The sequence below is a fragment of the Anarrhichthys ocellatus genome, unplaced genomic scaffold, assembly GCF_004355925.1.
Source record: "Anarrhichthys ocellatus isolate YVR2014 unplaced genomic scaffold, GSC_Weel_1.0 scaffold95, whole genome shotgun sequence".
NCBI lineage: Eukaryota > Metazoa > Chordata > Actinopteri > Perciformes > Anarhichadidae > Anarrhichthys > Anarrhichthys ocellatus.
The window spans coordinates 860,507-879,341 of NW_022280125.1; the positions used below are offsets into that span (position 1 = coordinate 860,507).

Consider the following 18,835-nt stretch of genomic DNA (forward strand, 5'->3'; position numbering starts at 1 on the left):
AAGGTGAACATGGAGAGGAGCTACCTGAGCCCTTCTCAGAGCATAACCTTCATTAGTGTGGCCCTATAAGGGCCTGTCTGTCGCCCCAGCTTGTGGACAACATCCCCCACAACCTCTCCCCCTTCCGAGGGGGCAGACGGTTGCCCTACATCCTTTTCTCCACCTATTGGGTAAACTGACAGCTGCCTCAACTGTAGTTCCCTTGGGTTTGCAGATGGCTGAACAGCCTTCACTTGGATGCCAAGTGGCACAGATACAGGGCAATAATAGTATCAAAACAGTGCCTACTCACACTATCCCCATGGAGGGAGAGTGCATATCTGGCAAACAGTGTCCCCATGGGCTCGGTTCCATTCCGCCGGGAGATTGTCACAACAGATACCTGCCTCTCAAGGCGGGGTGCAGTGTGACAGAACAGGACTGCTTGGGGGCAGTTGTCTGCTCAAAGACCGCAGGGGCAGGTCAATGTTCTAGAGCTAGCGCTCAAACACTTCCTGCCATATTTGAAGGGAAAATATGTGCTTGTCCGGTTGGACAACACCTCTGCTGTGTTTTCACACAAACCATCAAGGGGGCACCAGATCTGCAGAAGTTGCTACGGGGATCACCGTGCCCTTCTGATTTGGGTGGCTCCTCGCCTGACCAGCCTTCGGGCAATGTACCCACCAGGAGAACGGAACCAAGTTGTGGTTTTCCTGTCCTCCACCGGGAGAGTGGCGGCTGCATCCAGACGTGTTGTCGACCCACTGCCCCCACTGGGTCTCCCTGACGGAGAGGACCAGTCCTCTGGCCACGTGTGAGCCACGGTATCTTGACCCAGAGGATCTTCTTTATGCCTTTCCACCATTCCCTCTGATCTTGCTAACGCTTGTCAGAGTTCTTTCCCGACAGGAGCGACCTCCTGTCGCAACTAGAAGGTCGGATTTGGCATCCCAATCCCTGCCGCCTTCAACTATGGATCTGGCCGTGGGAGGGCCCGACCGGATGCTGAGTGGCTGCATAGAACCAGTCAGACTGACAATTCTGAATGCCAGGGCGCGATCTACCTGCCTGCAGGACGAAAACAGATGGAAGCTGTTCTCTGACTGGTGTGCGGGTCAGAACAAGGTCCCAGTACAGTGCGCCGTGCCTGCTGTACTGAGTTTCTACAGTCCCTCCTAGATAAGGGCCGGTCTCCCTCTACCCTTGGAGTATACGTGGCCGCTATTTCGGGGCAGCATACTAAGGTCGACAATGACACAGGAGAGAGCCACAGACTGGTGTCCCTCTTCCAAAAAAGGGGCTCTGCAATTGTGTCCTCCGAGTGCCCCGAAGGCCCCTGCATGGGACCTACCCTTGGTACTGGACACCTTATGCTTGTCTCCTTTTGAAACCCTGGCACAGGCGGAGCCGAGAGGGCTATCGGCCAAAACGTTTTTTCTCCATGCCGTCACTTCAGCTCAACGTGGGGGCGAGCTGCATGCCCTGTCGGTGAAAGAATCATGTCTGAGGTGGAACTCAGATGGCTTGGGTGTCACTTTGTGGCCTAATGCAGCGTTTCTCCCAAGGGTGTTGACACGCTCGCATATCAACCAGCCTATCCAGCTCACGCAGTTTGACCCCCCCCATCGGGAGAGGCGAGGTCAAGGCTGCTGTGCCCAGTGTGGGCCCTCAGAGCTTATGTGGAAGCCACCACCTGCATACGGCGGTCGGAGCAGCTCTTTGTCAGTTATGGTGAGCCTAAGAAGGGCTGTGCTCCTTCTAAAAAACAGCGCCTATCCCACTGGATAGTGGAGGCCATTGCCTATGCATACAAGGCGAGCGACCGCGCTCGGCCATCCGGGGTGAAGGGCCACTCTACCAAAAGTGTCTCCTGGTGTGCCTGTAGAGGATATATGTGCTGCAGCCTCATGGGCATCACTGAGCACATTCACCAAACACTACAGAATTAACGTTGCCACCCCTCACCCACTGGGGAGGGTTCTTTGGCCAATTTCCTCTGCCGGAGCTATACGAGGTAGTTACGATGATTCCTCGTGACTTTGTTGATATAAGTCATCCAGTGTTAAGCACTGCCTCTGGCGGTCAGTAAGGATGAAATAGAACGAAAGTTACCAATGTAACTACGGTTCTATAAATCCTGGATGACCGCCAGAGTTCTTGGTCACTCGGAATCCCGTGAACTCGCGAGTAGATTCCTTAGGACTGATCTCAGGATGACACCGGAACTTATAGACGACGGGGGTCATCCGAGGTCACAGGTCACTTTGTTGATATAAATATTCGACCTGCGCATGCGCGAAACAGAAGATATCCATTGTTAAGCACTGCCTCTGGCGGTCATCCAGGATTCATAGAACCGTAGTTACATTCGTAACTTTCGCTTTAATGTGTAAGATGTGTGGAATGAGGATCAACATTGTGAAAATACGGTTTAAATGTTGTTGTTGTTTTGTTTAAAGATATAGGGTGGACAGGTTTTGATGTAATTTCATAAACCAGCACAGGATCATTCATGACCAGTGTCGGAATGAGTAACTAGTTATATGTACATGTGTGTTATGTACTTAGATTACAAAATAAATGTAATTGTAACCAGTTACTGAGAAAACATGTGTAATTACATTACAGTTACTAATCAAAATGTGTGTGATTACAAATATATTATTTTTGGTCTAAAGCGAATATATAGAATATTATAACATTCATTCGATCTTACTTATTACATTCGAACAGGGTAGCTTGTAATCTGATACTCATTACTTTTCAAAAGTAACCTCAACACTGACCAATGTTATGTCAAACTAATAAGAACAGGACATGTTTTAGTCATGAAATGTATTATATCCTTTATAGATGTATTGATTGAAGAGTAAATCAGCTTCATGTGAATGAGTGATATATACAAAATTAAATTTTTTTTCACTTTATTTGTACAGCCCAAAATCACAAATTGGCCTCAGAGGGCTTTACATTCTGTACAGAATACAACATCCTCTGTCCCAGGACCCTCACATCAAAAACATTTTAACAGGGAAAACAAAGCATAAACCTCAGAGAGAGCAACAGAGAAGGATCACTCTATCAGGATGGACAGAAGTGTGATAGATGTCCTGTGCACAGAATGAACGTTCAGTATTGTTTGTTGTTATTTTATTTTCAGTATTTGTGATTTGTTTCTTTTATAATCTACCTGGTTAAAACCTAACAGATGCACTTGTTATTACTCAACTGTTGTGGTTTCTCTCCTCAGGTGACCAAGTCTAACACCAACCCTGATGACCTTGGGGGATTGGCCAACCAGCTTACCAATGAGTTTGGAAATCTTGCAAATGAGGCCAAATATGCAGCCGTGACTGCAGAGAATGATGAAGTAAATAAAGCCAGCCGTCCTTTGAGAGACAAGTCTCGCTTTACATCTTTTTGGTGCCGTTTTTCAAATGTATATCTTTGTTTGTGTCCAGATTGGTTCTCACATTAAGAAGCAGGTGGGTGAGCTGGGTTTCAGCTGCACAGGTCTGGTGACCAAAGCTGGAGCTCTGCAGTGCAGCCCCAATGACTCGTTCACCAAGAAAGAGCTGATTGAAAGCGCCCGCAAAGTCTCAGAGAAGGTCAGAACTCACCCAACCACTCTACGACTTTTTTCACTCACTGTTACTTTACTAGTTAAAATGGAATACCTAAAATGGAAGTAAATCCAACTTCCACTCATAACTCCTTCTTCTTGCAGGTCTCCCATGTGTTGGCGTCCCTGCAGGCAGGTAACCGTGGCACCCAGGCCTGCATCACAGCAGCCAGCGCTGTGTCTGGAATCATTGCAGACCTCGACACCACCATCATGTTTGCCACTGCTGGGTCTCTGAACAGAGAGAACGCAGAGACCTTCGCTGACCACAGGTACTACAGACCCTCCTGTAAAAGATTTCAGTATCCCTGTAAGGAAAATAGATCATGGCAAGTATGATGTCATAGACAAAGCAAAGAAAAGAATCACTGGGTTGGGGAGTCAACCATATAACTCATTCATTACAATTACATTTCTTGAAGTTAATCATCAGCAATACATTTTTTATTTTATTTTTTATTTGAAAAGACAATTTTAGAACAAAGGAAATTCATCAACTCCATTTTCACTATTTTCATTTCCAGGTTCCCAGGCTGTGAATCTGTCAAATCTAACAGAATTAAACAAATAATTAAAGAAATAAAGGAATACAAAATGCTAAATACATGACCATATTTTAAATTCTACTTTCATTTTATTTATGGCACTAATGTGGTATTGAACTGCAGTTATTGTATGGGTTATTTTGATCTCAAATATAATTGCGCACTATTACGCACAGAAAACATGGTGGCCGTTGGATCCTCGGCATGTCCAGAAAAGTGAAGATAACTTAAAGAGTCATCATCTCTTCTTGGAAGGATATTTGCGCTGCTGTTTTCATATGTGAACCTCTCCAGGACATAGACTGTGTATAGAGATGGACGCTGCGGCTCCACTTCCTCCCACTGCACAAAAATGAAACCAAAATATCACAGATCTGGGTGCTGCCATCTCACACTGATGATGTCATTTGGAGCCAGAATCTGCGTAGTAGTGATTAGGTGATGGAGCTGCAGTACCGAGGTTCCGCTCAAACACCCTCCTGACCCAATCACAAGAGGAGCACTGCCACAGCTCGTTAGTGTGAGAGCCACCTAGCTGCTGTGCTTAACTGAGGTTAGCGCCACAGTAGCTGTTTGTCTAGAATGATACAACAACTAACCATGATGTCTCTATAAATACCTGATGCATGTTTTATTACTCAGACTCCTACGTGTCCATTATGAACAGAAACAAATGAACATGTGAACACACATCAGCGTGATAGGAACTACCTAACTTTTTGTTGGTGGTGAAGTGAACTCTGTTGCCGGACGACCCTCTCTACCCATTGAGCCATTGAGGGACAACACGCTCTACCTTCTGAGCCACAGTGCTGATGTATTACCAAAAATTGATAGCATTGACTTTTCCTATGTCCTTCTGACCGGGCAGGAGGGACATATATAATAAATCTTACACCAACAGTTTGGTAAAGAATCTTAAACATGAACAGGAATTACAATTCAAGTGTAAATCAAAACATCTTCACAGCCAGTTCCTCAGTCTCAGAGCAAAAAGAACAATTAAAAAACATTAAAAAATGCAGCAACAAATTTGTCAAAATGTTGGAGGAATTTAAATCCCAGACTATAATGTATATAGCATATAATCATATAGTTGAATGGAATAGATTGGCCCAATTGTGTTGGCCTGATAGTGTTATCACTTGCACTATTAAATGCTGTATAATATCATCTGTTATGATATGGCCGTCACAGTTTCATGTTGCTTATTATTGACTTTGTGACCTTCCTGTGTGCAGAGAATACATCCTGAAGACAGCCAAGGCTCTGGTGGAGGACACCAAGCTGCTGGTGTCTGGTGCTGGAGCCAGTCAGGAGAAACTGGCTCAGGCTGCCCAGTCCTCCGTGTGCACCATCACCAAACTGGCTGATGTGGTCAAACTTGGAGCTGCCAGCCTGGGTTCTGAAGACCCAGAAACTCAGGTAGAACAGCAGAAAACATGCCAGCTGTGTTTGTCTTCAGTAATCCCCTAAACTGAGGAAAAGTGGATGAAAGGCAACATGTAGAAATAGACTTCTAAGTGCAGCTACAAAATGTAAATGTAAATAACACACAGATGCATTCTTAAAGAAAATTAATAGTAAGGGGAAGAAAAGTACAAATGGAACAAAAATATATCCAAAGTAAAAATGGAGATAGAGATGCTCATTTTCTCCTAAACAATTTTTACGTTTAGGGAGCAAGCTGGCATTGATCTTATTTATGCTGAGTTCTATATATCCTCTTCTATATCCTTGATATCCTCTGAAGGACACACCCTCAACACACATCCAGCACACCAACTAGGACACAGCTGCTCCTCTAGGTGTCTAGGTGCACTCACTTCCCCTGTGAGGGCATCACATTAACGTGTAAGGTACTGGTTCTGCATTCTACAGGTGGTCCTGATCAATGCAGTGAAAGATGTGGCCAAAGCTCTGGGCAACCTCATCAGCGCCACCAAGGCGGCTGCGGGCAAGCCTCATGACGACCCCAGCATGCTGCAGCTGAAGAGCTCCGCTAAGGTAAGTCACATGGCACGAGATGAAGACGTCCGGAGTGCTGTGCTCCTCCACAGCAGCACTCTGCCTCACGCGGGGTAGGAATGAGAACAGCTGGATGATCGCTGGGTGAAGTACGAATGTTTGTGGGATTGTGGGATGCACTGGGACGGGGTTTCAGATGCTACTTGACCAACAGAGAAGCACTTTTGAAGCATACGGACATCTTTAATGGAGCACTCGTTAAGGCTCACATTTTTAATCGTATGTTGCATACCGTTGAACCACACTGCATGTTACATAGAGACTTGAAAACAAACATTTCAACAACAGTATTATTTCAGTGGTATGTCTTCTCTCTGGTAATGCTGTGCATTTTGAAAACACATTTATCACTGTACGATGCATCAGTGAGCCCTTTTCTTTCGCCATCAGTCTGCTCTATAGCCTTATGATGTTATTTGGCTGCTGTAGGTGATGGTGACCAATGTGACGTCCCTCCTGAAGACGGTGAAGGCAGTAGAGGATGAAGCCACAAAGGGGACCAGAGCTCTGGAGGCCACAATTGAACACATCAAACAGGAGCTGGCTGTGAGTACTCACACTCTTCAAATGGACAAGTTGTTAATATATCACTGCCAACATTTGGAATAGATGTCATTTCACTACCCTAACCAGTAGAAGAAGCTGTACCTAGTACCAACTGAAGCCAGAGTCCTTCCAGCGAGAAGGATTCCCGTTCAGGGCTCCCCGCTATAGCATCCAGCGGCTCCATTGTTGGATCAAAGAACTCATATGGGTTTTTAACAGTCCCCTGGTTTTTACCACACAGGTGTTCAACAGCTCTGACCCACCACCAAAGACGACCACGCCAGAGGAGTTCATTCGCATGACTAAAGGCATCACCATGGCAACAGCAAAGGCAGTGGCTGCTGGGAATTCTTGTCGTCAGGAAGACATCATCGCCACGGCCAACCTCAGCAGAAAGGCCATCGCTGAGATGCTGCACTCCTGCAAGGTACACAGCAGATAGACACAGTCAGCTGTCAAAACCAAAACAAAGAATATTCAGAAAATTATGGTGGGTTTTATCAAAAGTATAACTGTGGGATTTAGAAATAACATTTTGACATTAAAGTTACAGTGAGGAACTTTTAACTGCTTCTGAAACAGTCTCAGTTTAGTCCTGATCCTCTATAAGACCTCCATCAGTAATTGAGACCAGCAGAGAGAAGATGGTCTATTTCTATTTAGTTAATCTTAATGCTTGTCATCGGTGCCACTGGGTCGGGTCAGATGAAGTCATGCAGGTTCACCAGAAACTCCTTCAGATCAGACTCCAGGGGGCTCCAGCATAATTATTGTTACTTATCACCCATCTCTAACTGGACCGCACTACTTATTGTATCCCTTGATCATAACTCTTTAGCTCACAAATGTTCATAATGTCTGTACTGAATTCTGATTTCTAAACTACACAGTGGTTTTAAAGAGTTACCTGTATATTTAATCATTATATTCGCTGTTAAGAAGCTGTGTCTGGACCAACTCACCAACTACATTTTGCATTACTGTAGTATTTTTCTCCTATCTTTGGTACAAAGTAATATTGGTATAATATAACATTTCAGTCAGGTTGGTAAAGTTTCTTCTCAACTTCTTAATCTTTGTACCGACCCAACTCCAAAAAATATTTCACAAATTCTTTTACATAAGACCAAATTATTTTGTCTTTATAAGCATTACATTTTAACATGCAAAATGGCCGACATACAGTCAATGTTAGTTCACTGGATTTCTGTCTGTTTGCCCTCTCAGCAAGCTGCCTACCACCCAGAGGTCAGCAAGGAGGTCCAGATGAGAGCCCTGCACTTCGGCAATGAATGTGCTTGTGGGTACCTGGGATTGCTGGAGCATGTGCTGGTGGTAAGACTTCTTTACCCACATTCACGAATACACGCACTGTACTATCAGCAGTTTACAGTGCTCAAAGTAGCAGAAGTAGCTGAAATGAGGGGATGATTAGAATAAACAGCAGTAGCCACTATGAAGAAAAGTGAAAGAACAAATCATTCAAAAAAAGAACATTCAAAAACTCCACAGCAGTATTAAATTACTTCTTTGGCTTTTGGAGGTCCAATTTAAAATACTTCATGTCCCATTTCTAGTGATATAGCTTTGTTCTTCATTGTGACTGAGGATCAGATCATAAACACCCAACAGCAGGCTCAGTAGAGGTGTGGTTTGTAGGAACAGTTTGTGTATACTGCCACGTCAGTTCAACAATACAGAGAAAGAAGGAGGATGAATGACATCACATCATAAAACACCGTTTCCTCGTAGTGGACAGGCTCCCAGCAGGTGTGACCTGCATTGGACCTGCATTGGACCTGCATTGGACCTGCATTGGACCGGCCCACCTGACTCCTAGGAGTCAGGTGGGGGGCTCCAAAGCAAGTAGCTCCGTCCTTAAAGCAAAGCAAAGAACTAAATCAAATAAAGAGCTGGAGGATGGTGAAAAGAGGTGGAGGAAAGAAGAAAAAAGAAAGTACATCATTTTACATTGTCCACAAACATGTTGGTAAGACTTCCATGTCTATAATGTATTATAAACATACTAATAATGCCTTATAATCTGCCTATAACACTGTATAATTACAGTCACAAGCACTCATAAATATCCATATTGCTGGATAACAATGATCACAACACATTATAGAGCATTTTATAATAATTATTATTAGGTCGCGTAGCATAATTGCTGGTCACTGACTGACATGTGTTTGACATATATGTTATAAATCCCACTGATGACATACATAATAATCTTTTTTTATTGTAATCGTTATAATTTGCCTATACCTCAGGAATTTCATTACTTTACTTAAAGCACCCAATGACCACGAAGAATACCTTATAATCATCTGATAATGTATTATAACAGTGATTATAATGCATCAGATTATAATGTCTTACAATTATAACTAGAAGATTTCGCAAGAAATTTTGACAGTGTGGCTTCTACTGCCCGAAGATGTCGCAATATATGCACACGCCAATGTTACCGGTAGTGTCGTTCAGGTTCAATTGAGATAGCGCTACTCTATGTTCTGCATTTTAGATTCATACTCTGGATTGCATCTTGTATTTGTGATGGACAGTCCACAAATGGCTCCCGTCATTTCTGTACTGGACATGTACATCTTTGCTTGAGAAGCCTTTGGAAATGATGGGAGCTGACGCTCCCATCATTTCTGTAAGTACCTCATTCTGAGCTTCATGTTAAGATGCAGTTACTCTATAGGGCTTTTATTTTGAAAGGGTGGGACTGGGTGGGGGAGAGAGGGGGAGACCTTTAAGACCTGAATGACTGTATGACAGAGAGAGAGAGAGAGAGAGAGAGAGACACAGACAGACAGACAGACAGACAGACAGACAGACAGGAGGTCCATGCTTCCATGTCGTGTGTGTGTGTGTGTGTGTGTGTAGAGAGAGAGAGAGAGAGAGAGCCAGCGTGCATGTGTGTAATCGGTTGCCATGGTGAGGACGCACCTGGTGTTAGAGGCAGACTGATTAAGAAACGTTGCAGTAAACAGTGATTTTGAACAAAACCCCTGCCTCCTTTTAACAATCAGTCTGTGAACTGGTGGACAGTGTCACTTGAGCAGTGTGGGGGGGGCTTGCTCAGTGGCTCCTCAGTAGTGCTCATAGCTATACATCTCGGTATAAAGTCATTCCACGAGCCCTGGGATCACACTGGAAACTTTCTAGCAATGATTCGACAAGTTTCACATCCCATCAATCCAACTGAAGAACAAATCTGTTCAGCCGTCAGTTGTCTCCAAACTATCTAAAAATGTGCAATCCAACTTGCTTAAGCCTTTTAAAATGTTTTGCATTTCCTGTGTTCACAGCATGATGCTGCATGCTGTCGATACGATATCAGCTGTCATGTGTTTGATGACCTCTTTTCTTTCCTTTTCCCTTCGCTCTGTCAATGTTCCTTTAAACTTGTGGCTCACTGATGTCGGTGCAAGCCGGTGAGTACGCCACATGAACGACCTGCACAAGTGTGGCGCTGCATTGGTTGAATGCTTCACTGAATACTGAATACCAGAACAATGCTGCGGAGTCCCGTCACACCTGCTCTGTTTATGGACAGGAGAGAGGGGGGGAGCAGCTTTTTATATAAACTACACTAAAGGAATCTGACTTAGTGGGAGGTGTTTGAACACAACCTGAGACAGTCAAATCTAATTGGAGCCTGATGTTAGACTCGACAGTCACACTGATTACTGATTGTCTCTGTTCTGACCATTCAGAGATGGAAAGACCAGATCACACTCATGGTTTCAATTACGGGAGGGATTGGGGGTCCGATGGAGTGGGGGCAAACATTTATATATTCTTTTTACCTGTAATTGCAATAAAATATCAAAGTGGACCGTACCGTTTCCTAAGCTTGACGTTAGTGATACAGAGTCATCATTGCAGTGACTCTATAGGTTCATGTAAGTAGCCAGCTATCTACCTAGCTCCCTTTACACCCTGGAGAACAAGTTGACTCCCTGCATTGCTGGTTTGGTCATTTCCCAGTCGAACACAGTAAGGGGTGTCCCACTCTCCATGCCTCTGTGCTGTTTTAGAGCTGCCTGGCTCAGAGCAGATCAGCCTGGTCATTAAACTGCAAACTTTGTGTTGGCTCACTAGTTGTGAACCTTAGAATGATTATTATTGTACTTATTCAGCCAAGTATTCCTGCAGTATTCTGATTGATGGAGAACCGTTAGTGCCTCTTAAGTGTGAGGGCAGATGTCCATGATAATCAATGGTGGCCAATCCCTCACTTTACCGTCACATATTCCACCAATGATGAACGGCGGCTGGAGCCCACACATACTGTCAATGTGAGCACACGACCCCCCCCCCCCCCTTCGGGTCTTACCAGGGGGCGTGGCATCCCTTCGCACAGAATGAGGTTGGTTCATTCCGCTGAATACAACAGTCCTCCGTCATGTTTCGGGGTGGTCAGCTGTCTGAGGTAGTCCACTTTATTGTCCAGGGTTCCTGTGTTTGATGGTCAAATCCTTCCTCTGAGGACTTCTTGTCCATGTTGACCAAAAAGTTGAATCACTAAGAGTTTAGGAAGCCTTAACACAATCTCAGAGAACAGTTCGAATGCCTCTGAGAGTAATATCGCTGAATTATAAACGGGTAGATATTTGTTCTCATTCAGAAGTATCTGTGAATATGAGTAATGTGAGGTCCTGCCCTTTGAAGGTTGGAACAGAACAACAGACCTGCTGATTGTGTTGCTCAGTGAACCGGTGTGCTTTTTGCTTTAAGCCTCATAGCATCACAGATGAATGAACCTTTTTCCAGACTTGGTGAATGTTGCATTTGTGTAAGACAGAACATTGTCTGATTGGTGGAGCTCAGGTTAAAGTGTGTGTGTGAGTGTCGTAGGTTGGTGTGCAGAATGCGTTTGTGTTTGCCCGTGGCATTTGTTTGGCCCGCTGCATGCGTTCCTGTGCAGTTAGGTCCTCTCTCTTCTCATGACAACACATCTGAATAAACTTGAGCTGGGCATGGGCTGAGCCCTGTTAATGCCTTGCACCTGTCACACACTGCTCCAACCTGAATACTGCATGTCCACCTAGGACAGTCTGAGGACACATACCAGAAACCCAAACCCATCTGAGCACCAACAAATCAAACTAGTCCGCCATTATTTTCATTGAATTGTGAGACGGGCCTGCCATTGGTAGAAGTTGACTGTCTCGTTTAGTTCAACATAATGAATGTAGGTGTGTGAGGCAATAATGTTCTCTTACAGATACAAAGCCTCCTCCAAGTCCAACATGAAGTCTCACTTGTTTTATTATGAGTGACAATGAATTCTTAACATTCTTGTTTTAGCAGCTCTAGTTATTTTGATGTCAATGATGTCCCCATATAGGCAGGGGAGAGAATCTCAGCTCTCGGCAGTGGAAAACACTGATACAGTAGCAAAAAGTATTTCATTAACAAAGACTAAACATTAGAGAGGCAATACTTCCTAAAGACGGTGTGCGGTTGCTACTCAAAGAGGACTAGTTCAGTATGCCCCACTTTAAGGGCACATAGGTTTATTTTCTGACATCACAATGAGAGCTCATCTTCATGGCTACAATTCTGTGTATGCACCTGTCAAAAACAGAAATGCTTACTGTGCATATTATTTTCATCACATTCGGACAGCGATGCGTACGCTATCCGTTTATAGATCTCTATCCCTGTGGAACTGGGAGTACGTGGATGGGCCTGATTCCCATCACTTCTCCTGTCTGCTGCACCAGTCTGTCAATAAACAGAGCGACAAGAGAAGTGATGTTTCCAGTGATCTCACAATCATTCTGAGGTTTCGTTTATGACACTTATATCGGAACAGTTTTTTTGAGTTTTAAGAATCAAATGAAAACATCATAAATGGAGAAATAAAATGCTGCCTCCAGTGTACAACAAGGTGATCAAATGTATCACATGAATGGAATCAAAACAGATTATAGATTGAATTTTAGACTTTAAAACATCAGTGAAATTGGCTAACCACTGAATGAATGGTTTTATTTTTCACTTCTGTCTGTCCTATTTCTCGTCTTCACCTTATCATATTATCCCCAGAGCACTCTGAAGTATGTGGGAGGTGTTCCTGTAATCACAAATTCATGTGCAGGAAATGGAATATGTATGGTTTTGTGCGTGCACGTCGTTTCTTCATGGCCACCATGATTAACACTTAATGTACTTTCTTTCCCAGTATCAAGCTGCACATGTGTACACAGATACAACATGCAGTGGAATATTATCGTAGCACAGGATTAGATTCAAGTAAAAATGTTAAGCCTCAGTTATGCAAAAGGAGAGTGTAAAAAAAAAAAGGTTGAATTAAAGGTTGTGACTTTTTTCCCCGTCACCCACAGATCATCCAGAAGCCCTCTCATGATCTGAAGCAACAGTTGGCCAACTACTCCAAGCGCGTGGCAGGCTCTGTCACCGAGCTCATCCAGGCTGCCGAGGCCATGAAAGGTATCTTAACCTTTGACCTCTTCAGCAGAATGACAGCAGAACCAAACTGCATTCCTTAGGGTGTCTCTTCATGTCTCCATTTACATTTAATGGTGTCAGAGTTCTTATTGATCCTTCTAAATGGGTCTGGATGTAGCTGACAACACCAACCCCTACCAGACATTGGTCATCAATAGTGAAGTTATATCATGGTAGTAAGACAATTACAAGTGTCATACATAAGTTAATGGCATTTAAGAAACGGTACTGATGTACAATATCAAATAAGAAATTACAATAGATGTTTTTTTAAAGCCGCTTCGTAAAAAACAACCTGTGGAAGCATCAAAAAGGGCAGACAGTACGGCTCTGCACTAGACCCGTCTGAAATAGCCCATCATCGGGTCTTATTTAGAGCACTTCATGCAAATGAGCCCTGACAGTAATCTGAAGTAGGATTAGTACTTACTCCCCGTAGAGTTCTTCAGTTTCACACAGCTCTGTTCTGGGATCCCCCCTCTTAAGAGTCAAGTACAAATGACATTGAACCCAAGGCGATTCCATGAATGCATGATCTGTCAGATGGAGGGAAAGTCATCCTCAGAGCTTTATATCACAGATTAACGTCCCTCTGCTCCAGTTTAAGAGACATTTTGAACCCTGCTGGACCACCAGTGATTAATGTCCAGTCTTTCCTGTCTCAGTCCCTTCAAACACCTCATCCAATCTATTGAGTGAGCCCTCTACTGTGTAAGTAACTGAATGACGTGTAATCACCTGTGGTTAGTAGAGAGGGTCTAATTAATGACAACCTGTAGCTCCAACCTGTAAATCAGATGAACAGCAGAAGATATGAAATGCTGCTGAAATTTATATGATTCATTGAAATATCAGCTAAGTAACTTTACACATTTTATTTTTGTAACCAAATACAGGAGGTCCTGATTTTGATTACTGTATTAGGTTAATGAGCATGATATATTGATATAATGTCAATCGTATCCTGGGAATGTGATGCAATCAGAGAGGGAGTTTCACCATCACTTTGAACGACAATATGGAAACCCGGAGTTAGAGTGCTGCTTCTATGACAACTTGTGTATTTGGCCTTTTGGCAGGTCACCTATGGATGCAGTGCATATCTATAAGTATATATGCACTGCATACTTTGCATTACCTAGAAAAACATTCAGCTAGAAGACTTTGCAGTTGGACAATAAAAAAAGAGTGAGGAGAGACACAAATGGCTAAGAGGTTCATTAGCCTCGGAGCTTAGTGAATCTGGAACAGGATTCAAGTGGAAAGTGCCTATTGGAACCTTACCCTGTTGACACTGAAGAACCTGAATGCGAAGTTCTCTAGGGTTTGCTATTAGTCCCTATCCTAGCCTGTGACCTCGTGTCATTTTATCATGGCAACAGAGACTGTTTGTGATACACTGGGAGCTGTACAGTTAAATAATAATATAAACATGCAATGTTTAGATATTGATGGCTGCTGATTTATGTGGGATGATCTGCCCTCCTTTAGCGTTTCTATAATACAGCACACTCTAGGTTATTAGGCCACACTGTGTGTTCATGTTTGATAACCGTGCCGCTCAGTGAGGATTGATTATTATGTCCTAATGTTTCAAATCTCAACTCGCTCACTAGTACACACTGTTAATTAAAGAAATACTTTCATTGGTAAATAATTAAATGCAAAAATGAAAGCATATCTATTGCCTGTCAACGGCTCTCAACATGGCGACAGCTGAGCCGGCAGCTAACAGCTAATGGTGCTAACAGTGCAAACAAAGGCAACAGTGCTGATAGTGCTAAAGGCCCACTGCGTTCTGAAAACAGTTTCCAGTGGCTTGCGCTCTGAATCTCGTATAGAGAACCTTTAAGTAGCAGAACTGATCAGTTCTGCTACTGTGAGCCATATTGTCATTACCACTGCACAATATTCAGCTAGTGGAAAATGGTGTTGGGTGTTTGTGTGTGTTGCAGGCACAGAGTGGGTGGACCCCGAGGATCCCACTGTCATCGCAGAGAACGAGCTGTTAGGAGCAGCGGCAGCTATTGAAGCAGCTGCCAAGAAACTGGAGCAGCTGAGGCCCAGGACCAAACCCAAGGTTAGAGGGCTTTTTACAGAGCAGCATCAGTCCCAGTGTGCCTGTTAACCTCACTGAAGGGTCACATACTGTATATGTGCTGCACGTCTTCCGGCCTGTTAGCTCCTCACACCATGAATGATGGCTGTCTCACGGGCCTTACCCTCTTAGCATTTCATATGCATCCATTTCTAAGTATTTGTGGACCCCAGCTTTTCCTATGCTGTAGAACTGTTCACTTTTTGTCTGAATGATTGTTCCACAGACCATCGCAGCCCTGTACCACAGTGTGTTTATTGACTGTTGCTTTCCCCTCTCTTGTAAACAGGAGGCAGATGAGAGCTTGAACTTTGAGGAGCAGATTCTGGAGGCAGCCAAGTCCATTGCAGCTGCCACTAGTGCTCTGGTTAAAGCTGCCTCTGCAGCACAGAGGGAGCTAGTGGCTCAAGGGAAGGTACGTCTGAACAATGCCAGCAACATTTAAACCCTCCACAGAGAAATGGTTAACTCTGAGTTTCTCTTCATAATTTGCCACAGAGAACCCAGAACATGGTTATATGGTAACACCTTGTAATACGTTTTGGGATCACACCTTTCTTCCCACCAGAAACTGCTTGTGTGTTTTAGTAGAAACTTGAGAACCTGAAACTGAAGGTAGACAACCCAGTCAGTTGGTTGTGGGCTCTCTAGATCAGAAAACATTCAACAAGCCATTCAGATTTGGCTCTCCTTCCTCATTAGAATACACCGCCCACAGGATGAGAGCTACCGCTGCAAAGGTGCACCATACTTTTCTCACAAGCCAATCAGAGCAGACTGGGCTTTTGGGGAGGGGCTCTGAAAGAGACGGGAACTAAGACAGAGTGTTTCAGACAGATATATATATATACAGGTACATTCAGACACAGTATGAGAAAGAGAATGTGTTTTTTGAAGATAAAAACATGTTCCAGTAGAAACCCTAAATACAAGTATGAAAATTAGCATGACACGTCTCTTTTAAGGGGAACAGACTAATACAGTGTGGCACTGCTGATACATGCAGATTCTGCTTGCCCCATTGGGGCAAAATCCACCACATTGGGCTGTGATGCACACGAGAACCAGAACCACAGAAATACAGCCCCCAGACTCTTATGTGCTTTCAGACTGATGGTGATGGGTTCAGAGATTGAATTTGCCCATCCATGTCATTGTTATCCCCTTAGTGAATTGTATGCTTTTGATATCCATGAATGCTGAAGATTGATGACTCTGAGCCAGTTTTCCTGTATTTTCAGGTGGGAGCGATCCCAGCCAATGCGGCGGATGACGGACAGTGGTCTCAGGGGCTGATTTCAGCTGTAAGTCCTCTCCCTCCAGGTTTATTGAGAATGTTTCAAAGTTCTTAGTAAAACATCTTACCGTCGATGTCTTTGACCCCCTCAGGCTCGAATGGTTGCAGCAGCAACCAACAACCTGTGTGAGGCAGCCAACTCTGCGGTGCAGGGGCACGCCAGCGAGGAGAAGCTCATCTCGTCAGCCAAGCAGGTGGCAGCCTCCACAGCTCAGCTGCTGGTGGCCTGCAAGGTCAAGGCTGACCAGGACTCCCAGACCATGAAGAGGCTTCAGGTCAGCACTGCGTATTAATGCCCATCAAGCTGCTTCACACGCGCCCACTTCTGTTTGTTACCCTGGTACCTCAGGACACCATAAAACTGAAAGAACATGAGAGCTCGGTCACCCCTAGAGGTCCAAACATGAAGTCATACTGACTGACAAGTAACTCATTCAGTGGACTCTTTTCGAGGTGTCATCCTGCAGCATCAGCACTACATAGACTCGCAGAAATCAAATTGCTGCGACTGCCTATGATGATTTTTCATACTTAAATACTGGCTATACAGAACTTCTACAGGAGTCTCAGAAGATTGCTTTCTTAACAGTGTACCATCAGCAAATGGATTTCATCGTAGATTAGACATTGGTGTTCATGGTAAATCAGATCTCTGCTATCACACAGCTCTGTGGTCGGTCTGCTACACACCACACCAGAGACTACTGGACTGTTCTGATGCACAGCAGAGATTGATTATCATCTTTCACAATGAAACCATTTTTGGGGGTTAGTTTTGAAACCAGTTAGGAGCGAAACGTTGCTGGTTTGGGTCTGCACATAACTCCTTGACAATAAGAAAGATATAGGATAAAACCGCAATCATCATTTGAATTACCATATCATAACTGTCCCCTTCTGGGTTAGTTACCATGGCAACTGAGTTTGTTTGAACTTGAGCCATTTCCTCTAGACTGAAAAGCCAGGGTTAGCTCCAAAGTTAGCTCCCTAACCCTATAATCCTGCTTCGTCAGACTGACATCTGATATTGTCACATGCATAGTGAGGTCCTCCTCTGCTCTTATGTGTAGACCTACAGTACCTGCTGAGGGAACAATACTCTCACCACAACATTAGTCATTCTGCAACAGCTGAGGTTGTTGGATAGTCTATTAATAGGCTGCAGTTTGAGTGTTTAGGGTTACAGGTGAGCTGCATGATCTGTACAGCTGCTCCATCAGGTTTAGTGTGCTCTATATTCAGCAACGGTAAGAGTTCCTTTAACATACTGCTGCATTTCAGTACCATGACAGGGCTACTCCACAGGTTAAGTATTGCGTTAACATAAATGTGGGGGACTCACATGAGACAGATAAAAAGTGAGCAACAGAAGCTGAGATATCCTGACTTTTAGTACTTTATCTGACTCAAGAGCCAAAAACTCTAGATCCTACATTTCCTAAAATGCAATCATTAGAATCTTTTTGGTTGACCCTTCCTGCATAGTAATACCCGCATATTTCAAAGTTGACACCTGCAGTTTGTAACTCAGGCCCTCTGATATCCACGTGAACTTCTAGTGTTCTGAGTTAACCCTGATGACACTACTATGACATCATCAGGCTTATTTTGTCAGACACAAGAGATGTGACCCTGTTTTAACACACCGAGGACTGCCTATGACGAGGAACCTCACCTTTATATGTCATATTGGTGGAGTGCTCCTTTCTTCTTAAGATGCTGATGATGGCAGTAATGCAGCACAGAGGAGTTGCTGTGACCTTTAAGTGTAACTGATGCAGTTAGTCCCAAGACATAACACAAACTACAAGTATCTCCTGTCACCCCATCCACCCAAAAAGACTATATTTAAGGCTGTGAGCACATCAGCCTGCCCAGGCCATCTCATATTCTCTGATCCAATCAGCAGTGGCTTATCTCCTCCTCTTCTGGGCCTGCAGCTGTCACCACAGTAATTCCCATACATTTATGTGTACAGGAGCTCTGGAAACAATCCACTAGTCCGCCCATGGCATCAGAACTGGAAACATTAGCCCTGATCTATGATTACACCAGCAGCATTTGCTCTCTTCACTCTGCCGCAGGGCTTTTTATGGTTGTATTATCCCGAGGGCTGAGTATTGTACATCTCTCTGAGGAAAGGTGGCTGTTTGGACAGTTCCTGATGGTTCAGGGAAAGAACTGACTTACCCACTGAGGTACCAGTGTGTTTGGTACCACCA

The 18,835-nt window shown here is 44.1% G+C and overlaps 1 protein-coding gene across 5 annotated transcripts in view; it reads left to right on the plus strand.

Annotated features, from left to right (window-relative positions):
• tln1 (talin 1) overlaps positions 1-18,835 on the plus strand; it is a 93,122-nt gene that overhangs the window by 71,230 nt on the left and 3,057 nt on the right. For all 5 annotated transcript variants that reach the window (XM_031875782.1, XM_031875786.1, XM_031875785.1 and 2 more), the window contains 13 exons: positions 3,233-3,352; positions 3,444-3,590; positions 3,710-3,876; positions 5,391-5,574; positions 6,031-6,156; positions 6,607-6,723; positions 6,965-7,150; positions 7,951-8,058; positions 13,095-13,200; positions 15,174-15,298; positions 15,606-15,731; positions 16,558-16,620; positions 16,706-16,888. In XM_031875782.1, the coding sequence (XP_031731642.1) occupies positions 3,233-3,352; positions 3,444-3,590; positions 3,710-3,876; positions 5,391-5,574; positions 6,031-6,156; positions 6,607-6,723; positions 6,965-7,150; positions 7,951-8,058; positions 13,095-13,200; positions 15,174-15,298; positions 15,606-15,731; positions 16,558-16,620; positions 16,706-16,888 (1,758 nt within the window). The remainder of the gene's footprint in view (positions 1-3,232; positions 3,353-3,443; positions 3,591-3,709; positions 3,877-5,390; positions 5,575-6,030; positions 6,157-6,606; positions 6,724-6,964; positions 7,151-7,950; positions 8,059-13,094; positions 13,201-15,173; positions 15,299-15,605; positions 15,732-16,557; positions 16,621-16,705; positions 16,889-18,835) is intronic.